This window comes from Ambystoma mexicanum, chromosome 8 (genome assembly GCF_040938575.1).
Source record: "Ambystoma mexicanum isolate Mex_15411 chromosome 8, UKY_AmexF1_1, whole genome shotgun sequence".
Classification (NCBI taxonomy): domain Eukaryota; kingdom Metazoa; phylum Chordata; class Amphibia; order Caudata; family Ambystomatidae; genus Ambystoma; species Ambystoma mexicanum.
The window spans coordinates 113185424-113199296 of NC_090929.1; the positions used below are offsets into that span (position 1 = coordinate 113185424).

The 13873-nt window shown below is 46.9% G+C and overlaps 1 protein-coding gene across 3 annotated transcripts in view; it reads left to right on the forward strand.

Moving 5' to 3' along the window:
• GOLGA1 (golgin A1) overlaps nucleotides 1–13873 on the forward strand; it is an 804100-nt gene that overhangs the window by 756798 nt on the left and 33429 nt on the right. For all 3 annotated transcript variants that reach the window (XM_069609438.1, XM_069609440.1, XM_069609439.1), the window contains one exon: nucleotides 3912–4085. In XM_069609438.1, coding sequence (XP_069465539.1) covers nucleotides 3912–4085 — 174 coding nt within the window. The remainder of the gene's footprint in view (nucleotides 1–3911; nucleotides 4086–13873) is intronic.

A 13873-nucleotide genomic window follows, 5' to 3' on the forward strand; every position in this document is an offset into this window, starting at 1 on the left:
CTTCCCTTCTGCGCAAGACCACAAGCATCCCCAGACATGTTTCAGCCTTGTTGGGTCTCATCATTGAGGAGTAGCTTCGGTCTCTAGGCCCAGCACGCATGTCTCTCAGGGGCACAAAATAAAGTTGCCTCTCTAGAGAGGCGTTAGCTTAGGGCTCACTAAGGAAAAGGCCAATGAACCAGTTCAGGAAAAGCAAAAGGGTGAGAGGGCTCCTGCCAGAGTGCAAGTTTAGGACTTTGAGGAATAGTAACCTGAAGCAAAGATACTTAGTCACAGAAAATACCCTCTTTTGACAATCTTATTGAATGTCATGTGTGTTACGCTGTATCTTTACAACCCTAATGTCACCCCTGACTTTTCATTCACATTTGCCAGTAGGTGAACCAGGGGAAGTTTGCACAAATCCCTGTTGCCATGTCAGTGTCCCTCCTCCCCTGAACACAGAGCAGAGCGAAACGTTTAATACCTTCCCTTCTTTCAGAGCGAGAGTCATCGGAGCACTCATGAGGCAAGAGACTAAGGATCCCACCACCCTTTGCAGGTTGGTGCAGCCATGCACATGGCCAGTCAGGCTTCTGCTGTGTTCAACTTTCTTGGGTCCACCCCTTTTTGTAGTAGTATACCAGCTCTGATGGCTTTCTCAGTAAGGATCACACTGCTAGGGCTTTCTTACTTGTGTCCAGTCCTCCCCATAACTCCTGCCAGAAGCAGCAGTAGTGTACTCCTCATGGCATCAGCTCTGCCGCTGCCCACACCTGGGTCTTTTTGCAAGCATCCACTGGTGAGATATCCTTACCCTCAGCCACAGAGCTAACATGCAGGCGTTCTGCTGCCCAGTGAACAGCTTTAGTATATGGATGTGTAACAGTGCATACTTTGAAACATTAAAGCGCTTTTTCTTGGATGTGATTTGCAAACCTATTCCCATGCTTACTCTAATGGTGGTACGTACCAGCTATACGCCTGATGAAAGTGGTATGCTGTGCCAGCTGTGGAGACTTTTCAGGGCATTCATGTGCTCATTTCCCCAGACACAGAAATTAAAGTGATTCCAAACAATTGACAAGTGCTACCCTGCAAGTGTTGACATGCTTGGCTAAAGGCTTTCTTCTTAAATGAAGGGTGGTTGACTTAAACATTTGGGATCTGAGTGTATGTGACAACCTGTGTGCATATAAGATTTTCTGTCGCATAGAGTGACACAAGGTCCTTCCTGTTAGGGAGAATTCTCAAAATGTGCTAATTCCTCTACCTTAGAGACCCCCAGCTCTTTTGCTGAACTTTGGGACTCTGTACTTTTTAATTCTGTTTGTTTTCTGTGTTTATTTTCGTTGGTTATGGAGTTTTAAACAACTCCATAGGCATCTTCTTTTTTATTTCTGTCACACAGCACCCTCAGTGCAGTGACACAGGAAGGTCTCTTTAGATTTCCCAAAGGTTTAAATACCTTCTCTGGGATAAGCTACTGTTTCCCAGAGAATGTAAGGTTAAATTGACTTTAGTAGTCTTTTTAAATTCCTAGACCCAGCACACACTATCTTCCTATAAAGTGCTGGAGGGGTTACCTAGTATCCCCCGTGTCTAGAAGCTCATGTAGCAGTCAAATGCTACCCTTTCTATCGAAATGGCTGGTGGCAGTGGTTTTAGAACAAACTACCATGATGTTTCCCGACCGCGAACACCCGTAGCTAAAAATCGCGGGAGCCATGTTTTTCAAGATGGCGCCTTAAACCCCTTCGTTTAAACGGGTCCCGGTCTTCTTTTTTCTCCATTTCTTTTTGGAAAGGTCCTTGTAATGTTTGTCTCTGCGCGCCAAACCAGTTTTGGTCCCTTTGTTTCCATGCCTTTGGCAGGCTTCAGGACTGAAGACCGCCTCTGGTGTCTTGTGTGTCTGGGGTGGGCAGGAAGTGAGGGAGGTGCCCGAAACTCCCTGTGCTTAGTTTCCTAGGAGACCCAAATGCACTCTGGAGTGATTGGCTGGCTGACTGTCCGGCAAGGACAGCCACCCTGTTGGGTGAGTGGCAGCTAGGCTGGAATTAATGGGAGAAAACTGTTTAAAAGGCGAGTCTCGAGGACTGGACAGCAGAGTCGATCACTGGAACGAAAGAGCCGAAGACTAGCTCGAAGAGGACGGCTGCTGCAACTCCTGGACTGTTGGTTTGCCCGGTGAAGCCCTGCTGCAGGTCCGAATTGCCAAGTTCATCTCGACAGAGAAGCCCCTTCAAGGGCGGCTTCTTCCTCTGAGTTGGTGGGAATAATAAACTCATAAGTCACCTGGATACCATTCTCGAAGCTGGTTAGGATTAACTAGGGGGAAGGACACCAGTTTGTGTGCTTGAAGAACAGCTACTCGAACGGAAGTGACTCCATTTTGTCTGCGTTTTTTCGACGATCCCATGCAGTGCAGGAGTCCCCTGACGTCCTCCCTCTTGTCCCCACGACTGAGGCTCAGGACCAGTGAGTTATGCAGGAACTGCCAGGAACCATTGTCTTCAGCTGCATCTTTTGCTTCATACTAAGGCACTGTGCCAACCCGAGTGAGAGAACACTTCTCACTTTCCTAACTTGCAGGCCTAATCCGCTAATGACCCAACATATGATTCGTTTTCGTACAAACTACTTTTGAGTACTTTGGCAAAGACTTTACCCTTTACTTAAGATCTGCTCTTTCCTATCCAAGACACTAGCCCATTGAATTTGACCTATGCCTATTGAACTGAATAGAGTCCTCTAGTGAACTCTAACTATTTGCGCTGCCTAAGAAAGTATTTATCTATTCTGCTAACTTGTGCCTTTTTGCTCCCATTGAAAGTAACTGAAATGCCATTTTGCTCCTATTTCAGGCGAGCCTAATTTGTTCAGAAACTTATTTCTTTGCTATTGAAGTGTGTTTGTGTATAATATTAAGCTGCTTCCTTCTAGTGAATGTTTTCTAAATGATTGTGTAATAAATTAATAAGTGTTTTACCAAGAAACCTTGAGTATAAGTGTCTACTTGAACCACTGTGATTGTAAGACCTCTGTGTAACCTCTTGTACTGCTCACATTCCCTCTTGAGATAAGCCTGGTTGCTCCGCTCGCTACCACAAAACTGTGTAGTACAGACTTATACCAAAGGTTGGTTTTTGCTTCCACCTTTAGTCCTAATTGTATGTGGTGGTCCCAGAGGGTACTGCATGCAATTCTGCCCAACAGTTCCAACTGGCAATACAACTCTAGGTTAGTGCCCGCTGTAGCTGTGGAGCAGTTCCAAAGTAGGGTATCAATCACAGTAACAGCACTCAACAAGAATGCACACATTTGAGCCAGTAAAATAAAAATCCATAATGATTGGGTAAGTGCCGTCCACACCGAATCAGAAAATGGCATACACATTTGCCATTCCGCTATTGGATTAGTAAAGAACAATGCAACCTGGCGTACAAAAGAGTAAAAACAACTCTCAATACCTTTGACTCTTCTTAGACTTCATCAAAAAAGTATAGCTTAGTCTAGACATGATCGGGACACCCAGTGCCAACAAAATCAAGACAATCTGAATGCTAGGGTGACGCATAGATTGGGCAAAACGGGAAAAGAAACATTGGATAAGGTTCCAGTTTTAGTTGAAGGGCATTCCCAGTAAAATGCATCTCAGTTTTGCGCCCTTTTTGTCTGCTAGCAAGGTTTTGAAGAAATATTGGATTGTTGTAGCACTAGTCACACAGAGCTAGAAAATACCATTGCAGAAATGTTTTCGAGGCGCAAGTCAAACTTCCAGCACTACACCCAGTTCCTGTAGTGAACACAGTCATTGTGTTAATTCTCCAAATATGTCACTGGTCCATAATGACATTTTAACTGTGTTTGAAAATGCTGAGTGAACTTTCCTTTAGCTTCATAAAGTGTTTTGTTTTTGCTTTTCGCTGCAGAAATTAAAGCCTGAAAATGACGTAGGTGACGGAAGGGAGAAAACAAGCTCCGAATTGGCCAACGCGGTCACCACTACAGTCACAAATAATTCTGATTTGAACGACTCCCGGGAGATTAACTTTGAATACCTGAAGCATGTTGTTTTAAAATTCATGTCCTGCCGGGAGACTGAGGTAAAGCTCCAGCCATTAGACCCAACGCTGCACTCTGTTATTTCTGTATTCTAGTTTGTCTTAATTAAGCAATAGACCCCGAGAAGGGGGGCCTTACTGGTATGGTAATTCCCCGGGCATCTGTTACATAAGTCCAGGAGCATTACCAGACCGGTAATGCCCCCCCCAACCCCTAAGTGTTCTATTGCTATTAGTACCCCGGCACATTATACCGGGGTACTACTAGTATTTTTTTCAAGTTGAGAAGCAGCGTGGAAACAGTTTCTCAACTCGAGGAAAAAAAGATAAAGAAATGGCTGCTATGGATGGAGGAGAAGGGACTACATATAGTCCCTTCTCCTTTTCCATGGCGACAATTAAAGTAATTTTTTAAAAAGTAAACAAAGAAAATGGCCACCAGTGAACGGGGAGAAGGGACTACGCATAGTCCCTACTCCCTTTCCAGGGCAGCCCGTGGCAGAAAGGGACGGAAGAACGAGGGACGCAGCGCGCAAGCCGAGAGCACAAAAGTCTTTGTCAGAGTGGTAACGACCCGGCGAGGGCCAATCGGATCAATTGTTACAATCTGATTGTCCCTCGCCGGGTACTAATTCAAGTTAGTAGTTTAGTTCTCAGACCTTCTACTTTCTTTGTTCCTTCATGATCATTGCACTAGTTAGTCACACAAATGACATTGTTTAAGCAAATGTGTACAAGATGTATATGCTGTTCCTGCTATGGTTTTTTTCTATCAAAAGGGCATGAGTCTCTTCTTGGATGTTTGAACACCAAGCTGTGAGGCTTTGACGGGAGAACTACTCTATAACAAAATCCCCTTCATCTTCTTTTGCTTATTTTAATGTTATTGAAGCCACACTCTTGCTTTCTGGCTAGTTTTATTCTATATGAATCGCCCACCCACACACATACACCCCAGAATGAATGGCATTTTGTGAAAACTGGATAATTAACCCCAGTCCCAGTATTAAGACCGTTTTATATTTTTGGGGATCCGAGGGCCGCTTTCTAGGGCCCACAACCTTGTGATTTTCCCCCACTCCCTTCTTTTGGTTGCCAGAGCGGGTGAAGTGGTTGTGGGGGGACAGGAGTGAAGAAGGGAGGAAGAAAGGGGAAGGAAAGAGTGAGAGGAGGTGCAAGGGAAAGGAGTAAGATCACACAGAGGCACAGCACATGAAGGGACAGGAGTCAAGGGGCAAAGGACGGTGTTAGAGCAGAATTCAATGTTTGGGGTTCTGTAGTTTGATTGTATCGGACCCCTACTCTTATTGCATTTCCTCCTTATTTTGGTGGATTTTCTAATTTATGTTGGTGGTCAGAGGGACTTATACTGAAGTTCCCCTGCCACTGCATCCCTTTTTTACTCCTTAAGAGTATTTGGCCATGGATCTCTCTTAAGGCTACCAGGCATACGGATGCTTCTCAAGAACCCCCTTTGTGCCCTAGGGTGATTATATATGATGTTAAGGGGCAAGCGGTTAGTAGGTAGTATTTTTAATTTTGGTTTAATCGGGGAAGCAAGATGATTTACTGCATTAGTAGCCCAATGTACCTTTATGGTGGTGGGGTGTACTAATGGATTTGAAGTCCTACTTCTGGTCAATTTTGTTTTTGCGGCTTCCTTTGTTAAGGGAAACCGCAAGGTACACCTAAAATGTCCTTTTTACACACGTGGGCTCTAGGTGAACTCAAGATGGGGCCCCTTTAAATGGCCCTGGGCAGGCTACTACACGTCCTGTGGGGGTGGACCTGGTTGTTTGTTTTTGGTGCCAACCTGATCGGCTGGCTGCTAAAATCTTAATATCGCCTAATGGCATTGGTGGGCTGGCAGAAGCCAACCCATGTGAGTAAAGGGACATATATGGGGAAGTCCTGTTCCTACACTCAATTCGGTTGGATTTTTGGACGGTGAGCAGGTTGGCTTGCCTTGCCTTCTGGACTGGTTTTCCACCAAAAACAGTTGTAGTCGATTTTGAGACCGTCTGACTATACCGCTAGGACAGGTGCCTCTGGTTTTTTTGGAATCCTTACTGAGTCTTCCTTGTCCTGCTGCTGGTCCTCCTCATCTGCTAGAGTCTTCGACCAGGCCTTCCATTCTGGGACCATTTTCCAGGCTGTTTTACTGATATGTACTGCCTGTGTCTCCTACCTTGCTGCTGGATGCTGCTGATGGGAAGGGTGTTGGGACCCCCAACTCTGTTCCATATCTGCTTTTCAGGGCTGTCCCTGGTCACCACCACTGTTGTCCTGCTGCACAGGCAGTTTTTGCTGGTCTGCCAACCATGTTTGCCTGCCGAGATGCTGGGGTCTTCCGTGTGCAGGTTTCTGCATCCTCCTAGAGCCATCTCTGTTGCAGATTGCACTTCTGTATGGTGGGTCCCACTCCTGTGAAGGATGATTGTTGTTCTTCTGGGCTGCCAGGGTCGTCACTGACTCAGGATTCAAGACCCTAGATAACAGGATCCTTCCATCTCGCCCTGAAAAAGATGATTAGTTCCCCGCAAATTGATCCACCCGCTGCATACCTACTTCAGGGTCTTGGGTAGTTGTGTTATGGAAGATATCCTCAGGGATCCCTGTGGTCATTGGTCGCCTGGTTCTGTAGGTCCCCGCAACCGCATTTCTCCATTCCTTTAAATTGGGTGCAGAATCCTGCTAGACTTCTCTTGGAGTTGTTGGGGCTCGAATCCAGCACGGGGTGTCTCCTTTAGGGTGTCCACTGGTGTCGGAATACCAGGGCTTCATTGTACCTGCGGGAAGGAACTATGACTTACCTGCCTTTTCACAATAACCCCAGGGCAGCCTACACATCTTTTCCTCTTATTTCCTATGGGGCACTTTTTACAACATTGTAACTCCTACAAGTGGCACTGTGCTTTGCTTACCTAAACTGTGACATTTTTCCTTGGCCCCCTACTGTCCCTGGATTTTCCCACCAAGCCCTAGATTTTTTTTAGACTGCTCCTGATTTATAAGGGAGATCTAAATCAATGTAGTGCACTTCTGCCTCAGGATTTACAGGGTATAAATCTGTCTCATTACAGTTTCCCTCCTTGAAGTGGAATATGCCCTTTTGGACTCAGTGATTGTGCCTACATTTTATGTACAAGGCTCTTATTTAGAGTATAGCAGGACACCTGTGACAACTGTCCTCTGTGGATTTCTAGATCCAAATAATGATGGTATTACTGTGTTTTATTGTGTAGAGGTCTAATCTGTACTTGGCCTTGAAATTCTCCACATGTAGTGTCAGCTCCCATTGGAGAGCCTGGCCCTTCCTTTTGGATACGAGACTGGTCTACCATTAGGTTAGATAATTACACAGCCCTCACCATAGGGTTGTGCAAAATTCTCCCTAACATAAGGCAAAGAGGGTTATGGGGTGAAGGGACAACTGAGACGAGGGGTAAGGAAGAAGAGTGAAATCACACTGAGACACACTACTTGAAAGGGTGAGGGGACCAGCAAGATGGGTGGAGGGAACGAGATTGAAGGGGTAAAGGGAGAAGCACGAAGGGAGGAGGCGAAGCGACAAGAGACGAGCAAGAGGAGGGGTGAAATAACTTAGGCACAACACATGGATAAAGTTGCCACCCAGGAGCAACATAACATTGATGGTTAATCAGAACAGAATGGAGTCGAGGAGAGAAGGGGTTAATTTTCTGTGAAGAATGGAGAGGTGGTCTTACGCTATGGGTTCAAATATACACAAGGTTCAGTGTTAGGAAAGCTTTCTCCTAGGGCAACTTTTCCTCCATATTTGATGGACCCCAGTTTGCTTTTGTTATCGCAGTTTGTCCTGACTCTCTGCAGTGTAATGAAGCCCTCGGCTTCACTTCACTGGCCATTTGCTCACTAGTTATGGGTAAACTGCCTAGCCCTTCAGACGTCAGTACTGGGAAACTATGTTTCCCTTAGTCGTTTGACTTGTTATCTATTTTGGGACTGAAGCAAAAGTTGGTTGTCACGCCTTCTCAGGATCGGGCCACACATTTTCAATGGACCTCAGAAGGCAGGAAGAAGGCCAACAAAGAAAATGGCCACAAGAACAAGCAAACGCCTCGTAGCAGTGCCATGTTAAAGCACTACCCACAGTTAGTAGCCAAACGCAGGAAAGGAAACTAAAAATACAGTAAAGATAGTGAAAAAGTAACTGCTGCCTCCAGCTTTTTCTCCGGCACATTTAAAATCAACCAAAAAACTCTGAGTGTAGTCTAGGATGATACAAAAGTATGCCCATTTAACGGCTTTGGAAGATACATTGGCAACATGAAAAGGTTGCCCAAACAGGTAACAAAAAAATGTGCAACATGAAAACGTTGCCCAAACAGGACACAAAATCAAAAGACTAAGGGAAACATAGCTTGCCAGTACTGATGGTCTGTCTCCCCATATCAAGGTCAGTTTCCCCATAATAAATGAGCAAAAGGCCAGTGGAGTGAAGCTGAGGGCTTCATTTCATTGTAAAAAGTCAGGACAAAGAAGTTACAGAATCCGAGGTTATTGACCTTATGAAACACATCAAACCATCCACATACAAGGAAGACATCTGCCCGCCTACCATCATCAAAGAATGCGCTGACGCCCTATCCCCTATCATCAGAGCATTTATCAATGCATCCTTCACCCCAGGGACTGTATTACAAAGCCTTAAGGAAGCATGGGTATGGCCACTTATAAAAAAAAAAAACATCTCTAGATCCAACAAGCCCCAACAACTATCGACCCATAACCACCGTCCCCTTCCTCCTTAAAATTCTCGACAAAGTTGCCCACACATGGATCCAACATTACCTTGAGTCCAATGCCATCTTCGGCAAGAGGCAGTCGTATTTCCGAAAAAAGGTCACGGCACAGAAACTGCCCTCCTTGACCTAAAAAACCAAATCACAGAGATAATGGACAGAGGCAAACCAGCCCTCCTGCTGCTTCTAGACCTCTCCGCTGCGTTTGATTTGGTCGATCATGACATCCTCACCTCCCATCTAACAAACGCAGCCCATTTCTCCTCTCGCGCCACCTCCTGGATAACTCCCTTCCTAGAGGGCAGGGCTATGAAAGTATACTCCGACCAGGCCAATGCTGACCCTACCACCATACACTGTGGAGTTTCCCAAGGATCCTGCACCACCCCTACCCTATACATCCTAATCACTAAACTCCTTTTCCACAAACTGGACTTGCTTGGCATATCGTACATGAATTACGCTGACGATACGCAGATACTCCTTCCCCTCACAGGCGATTACGACCAAGACAAAGCAGCCCTCCTACAAATCTACAATACTGTCCAAACATGGATGGCAACAAACAGCCTCTGCCTCAACTGAGACAAAACAGAGTTAAACCTCTTAGGTCCCAAGGAAATCCTGCCCAAACTCAATAAAATAAAATGAAACTTTCAACATTGACAATTCCATCATACTCGTCTCATCCTCTGTAAAAACTCTAGGAGTCTATCTAGACTCCTTTCTCTCCATGAACCGCCAGGTGAGCGCCATCTCCTCCGCTGCTGCCCACACCACCAAACTCATCAATGCCATAAAACCATTCCTAACCAGCCAAAACTGCCTCGCCATCGCTAGAGCCTCGATCGGAGCTAAACTCGATTACTGTAATGCCCTTCTGGCAGGATCGTCAACTAAACATTTCAACAAGTTACAGATAGTTCAAAACAATGCGCTCCGAGCAGCCCTTAACATCCCTAGAAGAGCCCACATCTCCCGAGCAAGACGAGCTGCCCACTTGCTCCCTGTCAAGGAAAGAGTTGATTTCAAATCCTCACACTCGCTCACAAATGCTCAGTCTCTCAGTGCCGCCATGCCGATCTGAAACCATCACCAGAGCCACCTCCACACGCCCAATAAGAACACAACACGCCAACCAATTCTGCATCCCTCCATTCAAAAGAATGAATGCCGGAGGCTTAGGATTCCCTGCCATAGCTCCAAGGCTTTGGAACGCACTTCCTCCCTAAGAGCTGAAATGTCCCTCACTGCCTTCCGCAAAACTCTGAAAACCACCCTCTTCAAGTAACCCCCCTTATACATACATTGTAATGCCTTTTATTGTCCTGTAACCAAGTATATGTACCTATGTCTTTAACTGTAACCAAGTTTGCATCCAATTGTAAACAGTAAGTCTTCATGTAACAGTGCCACGCTGCCCATGGGCTGTTGTGCGCTCTATAAATTCAAATAAATAAAAGCAAAAGCAAAACGTTTCGGGGTCCATAGAATATAGAGTTAAAGTTGCTCCAATAGAAAACATTCCTAACACAGGTATAAAATGTAAGTGCACAAGAGAAAACTGAAAAAAGAGTAGCACTTATTCCACTGCCCTCATGTTGCCCTAGGTACATCCAAAAGGTAACACAAATGTTACTATAGAAAATGGAATACAAAGTACCCATACAGCATTTGCCTGTAAGAGTGATGTGTGCAACAGTAAACAATGCTGGAAAATTATTAAAGGGGGCTGAGTCGCCCTGCACTTGGTTACCTGTGTGGCTGATCAGTGTCCCAAAATAAGTGAGTCAATTAAAGTAAGTGCTGTAAAAAGGTTTTACTTGCCTCCAAAAATCAGGACTGGGTCCAAGCCATGGAAAATAGCTGGTGGTTCAATTGAGGTCAATGGCAGGAAAGTTGCATAAAAGAAACGTCTTTCCTCGCACTCTGTGAGTGTCAAACTTATAAGGGAATAGGGGTCTCAATCCCCTCTTCCGAACCACAGAAGCCAAATAGATTGACCCCTCCCACCGTGGTTGGCACGGGCGCCTGAAGACTGATATCACAGAAAAGCCACGTGGCAGCCAATGGGGGGAAGATGGAGTTAGGGAAAAGGGGATGGAGTGACAAAGGAAAGGAGGGGAACATACACAAGCAAATACATACAATACAGCGATATTCCTGAACCTGTACCTCTATTTCCTGAACACCTAACCTGACCTCCTATACCTGTAATGACCTTGTTACATACGAATCATAAGAGCTCTTTAAACTCCACTTTGCACCTCACAGAACATAAGCGGATAACCTAGAACATGGACTTTGAACATAACATAGGGCTTGAACATAACGTAGGACTTGGACAGTCATTTCTTGAACACACATAGATTGGCTTACAAGCTAAATGGCACAAAAGGGTGTCCCTTTTTATGAAGACACGAGACACATGGCCCGTCGGGCACAATGAAGCCACAAACAATGATTTAGGAAAAAAGACACACACGAACATGCCCTTGTACTGTGTGGACCCATGCGTGTTCTTTATATAGTCTCTATATCTTTCCCAGTTCCCAGTTGTATCCATTCAGAGTTTTATAGCATGTTTCTCCACATGGCGTGTCTAATGCATGGCATGTATCTTAGGGCGTGTTACCTCACACACCCACTACAGCGTTGAAGTAGTCAATAAATAAACAAGCAACTCCAGAATATGAACACTGGGGTCAAAAACACTTAACTGATGGTCCAGATGCCTCACAAGGACATCCGGACCCTGAAGAGCGATGCCCGAAGCTTACGGGAGCCCGCTTCACCACCGCGGCCCGTGGTTATTCAGCTGTTCGTCGCGGCCCGGGGAAGCTCCAAGAGTCCTTCGGCGTCTGAGAATTTCTGCATGCCTGCTCCTAAGCTGCCGCCGCCCGTGCTGAAAATCATTAATAACCTGCACCGAGGCACGGGCGGCGGCGAGTTTTAACAGTTGCTGCTAAAGAGCAGCTCTGGTAGCGCGCGATAGGAGAACTACACCTTTCCCAACGCCTCATGGGAAATGTAGTTTATCGCCTCTTGCAAAGCAAGAAGTGCCGACCTGAAGCTTTCCTCAGATTCCTGACAGTAAGAACATACTGTGCATGTTTCTGTCCCTTTTACTGCCCTTTGTTAAACATTTTTTTGCAAGGTGCGCTCCATCCTGTCGCCCAAACATTATACACCAAGCAGACAAATATGTTCCACAAGTTATTTCTTCTGACTGCCTCTAGATCTTATTTCTCCACTTTGGGCAGTCACACTTTTGTTATTAGACTCCTCAACCTACCATATGGATCACAGTGCCTCTTGATAAACAAAAAGTAAATTTGCAGTTTCATAAGACTTGAAGAGGTGTAGAAACACTAACCTGAAAATGGCGTATTTTGAGGGGATTGTGTCCTCCGACGTAGTCCACATCTATGACAGTAATCACCACAGCTGTGCTGCTTTGGAAAATTTGTCTGCGTCGATGACGTCGATACGTTGTCCCTCGAGGGCCTCCGTCAAGACGACGTCACCGGATGTTAGAAGTAGGACGCACAACGCCTCCAGCCTCCGTTCCGTTTTTTCCGCGAAAGTGTTCGCTTTGGAATCTCAGCGCGCCTCGGTTCTTCTCCTGTTGAATCGGTTCTTCGTTCTTGGTTTCTTCTAAGAACCATGTCTTTGTCGTCTTCTACCCCGAGGTCAGGCTTCAAGAAGTGCTGCGACTGCGGTTCCAAGATGTCGCTTATGGACCTGCATGGCGTCTGCCTATGGTGCCTCGGCGAGGACCACGCCACCGATGACTGCGATGAATGCCAGTCTTTGACATCAAAGGCCTTGCGGGAGCGAAAGAAGAAGCTATCTGTAGGTAGGGTTTCCAAACCCCGTAAGTCGAAATCCGCTGGGCTTTCGACCGACGATTCGAGGGGCGACTCTCTGCGTCGGCGCAAGTCCAGGGGGGTCTCGGTCACGGAGTGGTTCCCGCCACTCCTCTGCCTCTTGTAGGCACTCTGGGAAGCGCCGTCACCGGTCGCCTTCCCCGTCCTCATCCGAGGACTCCACCAGACGGCGGATAGCTTGTCCCAACAAGCATTCATCTCCGGCAAAAATGGGCCGCATTTCGCAAGGAGATGATGGCGAATTTGGAATCGCAGGGCTCCGTTCCGTCCGCGCCTTCGAGAGAAGCCCGCAGGGAACACGCTAGGGCCACCGCTCGCACACCTTCAGGCTCGGGCAGTCGGCACAATCATCGGGAGCTGTCGAGGTCCCGATCGAACAAGGTATATCGCTCTAGCCATGCCCGCTCCAGGTCCCGGTCCTCGTCGCCCTCGAGACCATTTGAGCCTGTGAGGCCTTCTAAGAAGGCATCAGCGCCATGTCAGTCGAGGGGCACTCTCGAGGCCCCGCCTCCGAGGAAGTCATCGACACCATTGGTGCCGAGGCCATCGAAGGACACGCTCGGGGCTCCGGCCTCAAAGCCGTTGTCGAAGCCGTCGGCGCCTCGCTCGACGCCAATTCCGTCGACGCCCTCAACGCCCTTTCAGGAGGCTTTATCGAAGGTGCCCCGGAGACCGGTGGAAACCCCGAAGAAGGCCCTGAGTAAATCAGTGAAGCCTGTGTTTGAACCTTTTTCTGTACCCTCAACCACGGATTTATTCCAGCCCTTGGATTACATTTCAGAAGTGGATGAAGGGTCAGATGTGGAGGGGTTTGTTATCTGGTCATAGCCAGATGGAAAACATGTGTCAATCCTTACATGACGCCAGTGGTCTGGTCACCTCTCTGGAGGTTGAGTTTGGCAGGCTTGAGCCTGGTACACACGCCGAGTCGTCGTGCAGGCGTCTCATGTCGAGGGTGACAGAGTACTTGGGGTGGTCTGCTCCACCTGGGGATTTTCTGCAGGATGACCTGACAGATATTTTGGACCAAGGTCCACCCACTGACCCGGTTCATATGGCCTTACAAAGAAGGGTGGCAGTGGCTTGGACTGCTCCGGAGAGTCTCCCGGCAGTGAATAAGTCGCTCCCGAAAACATACCATCCAGCCAGTGGCGAC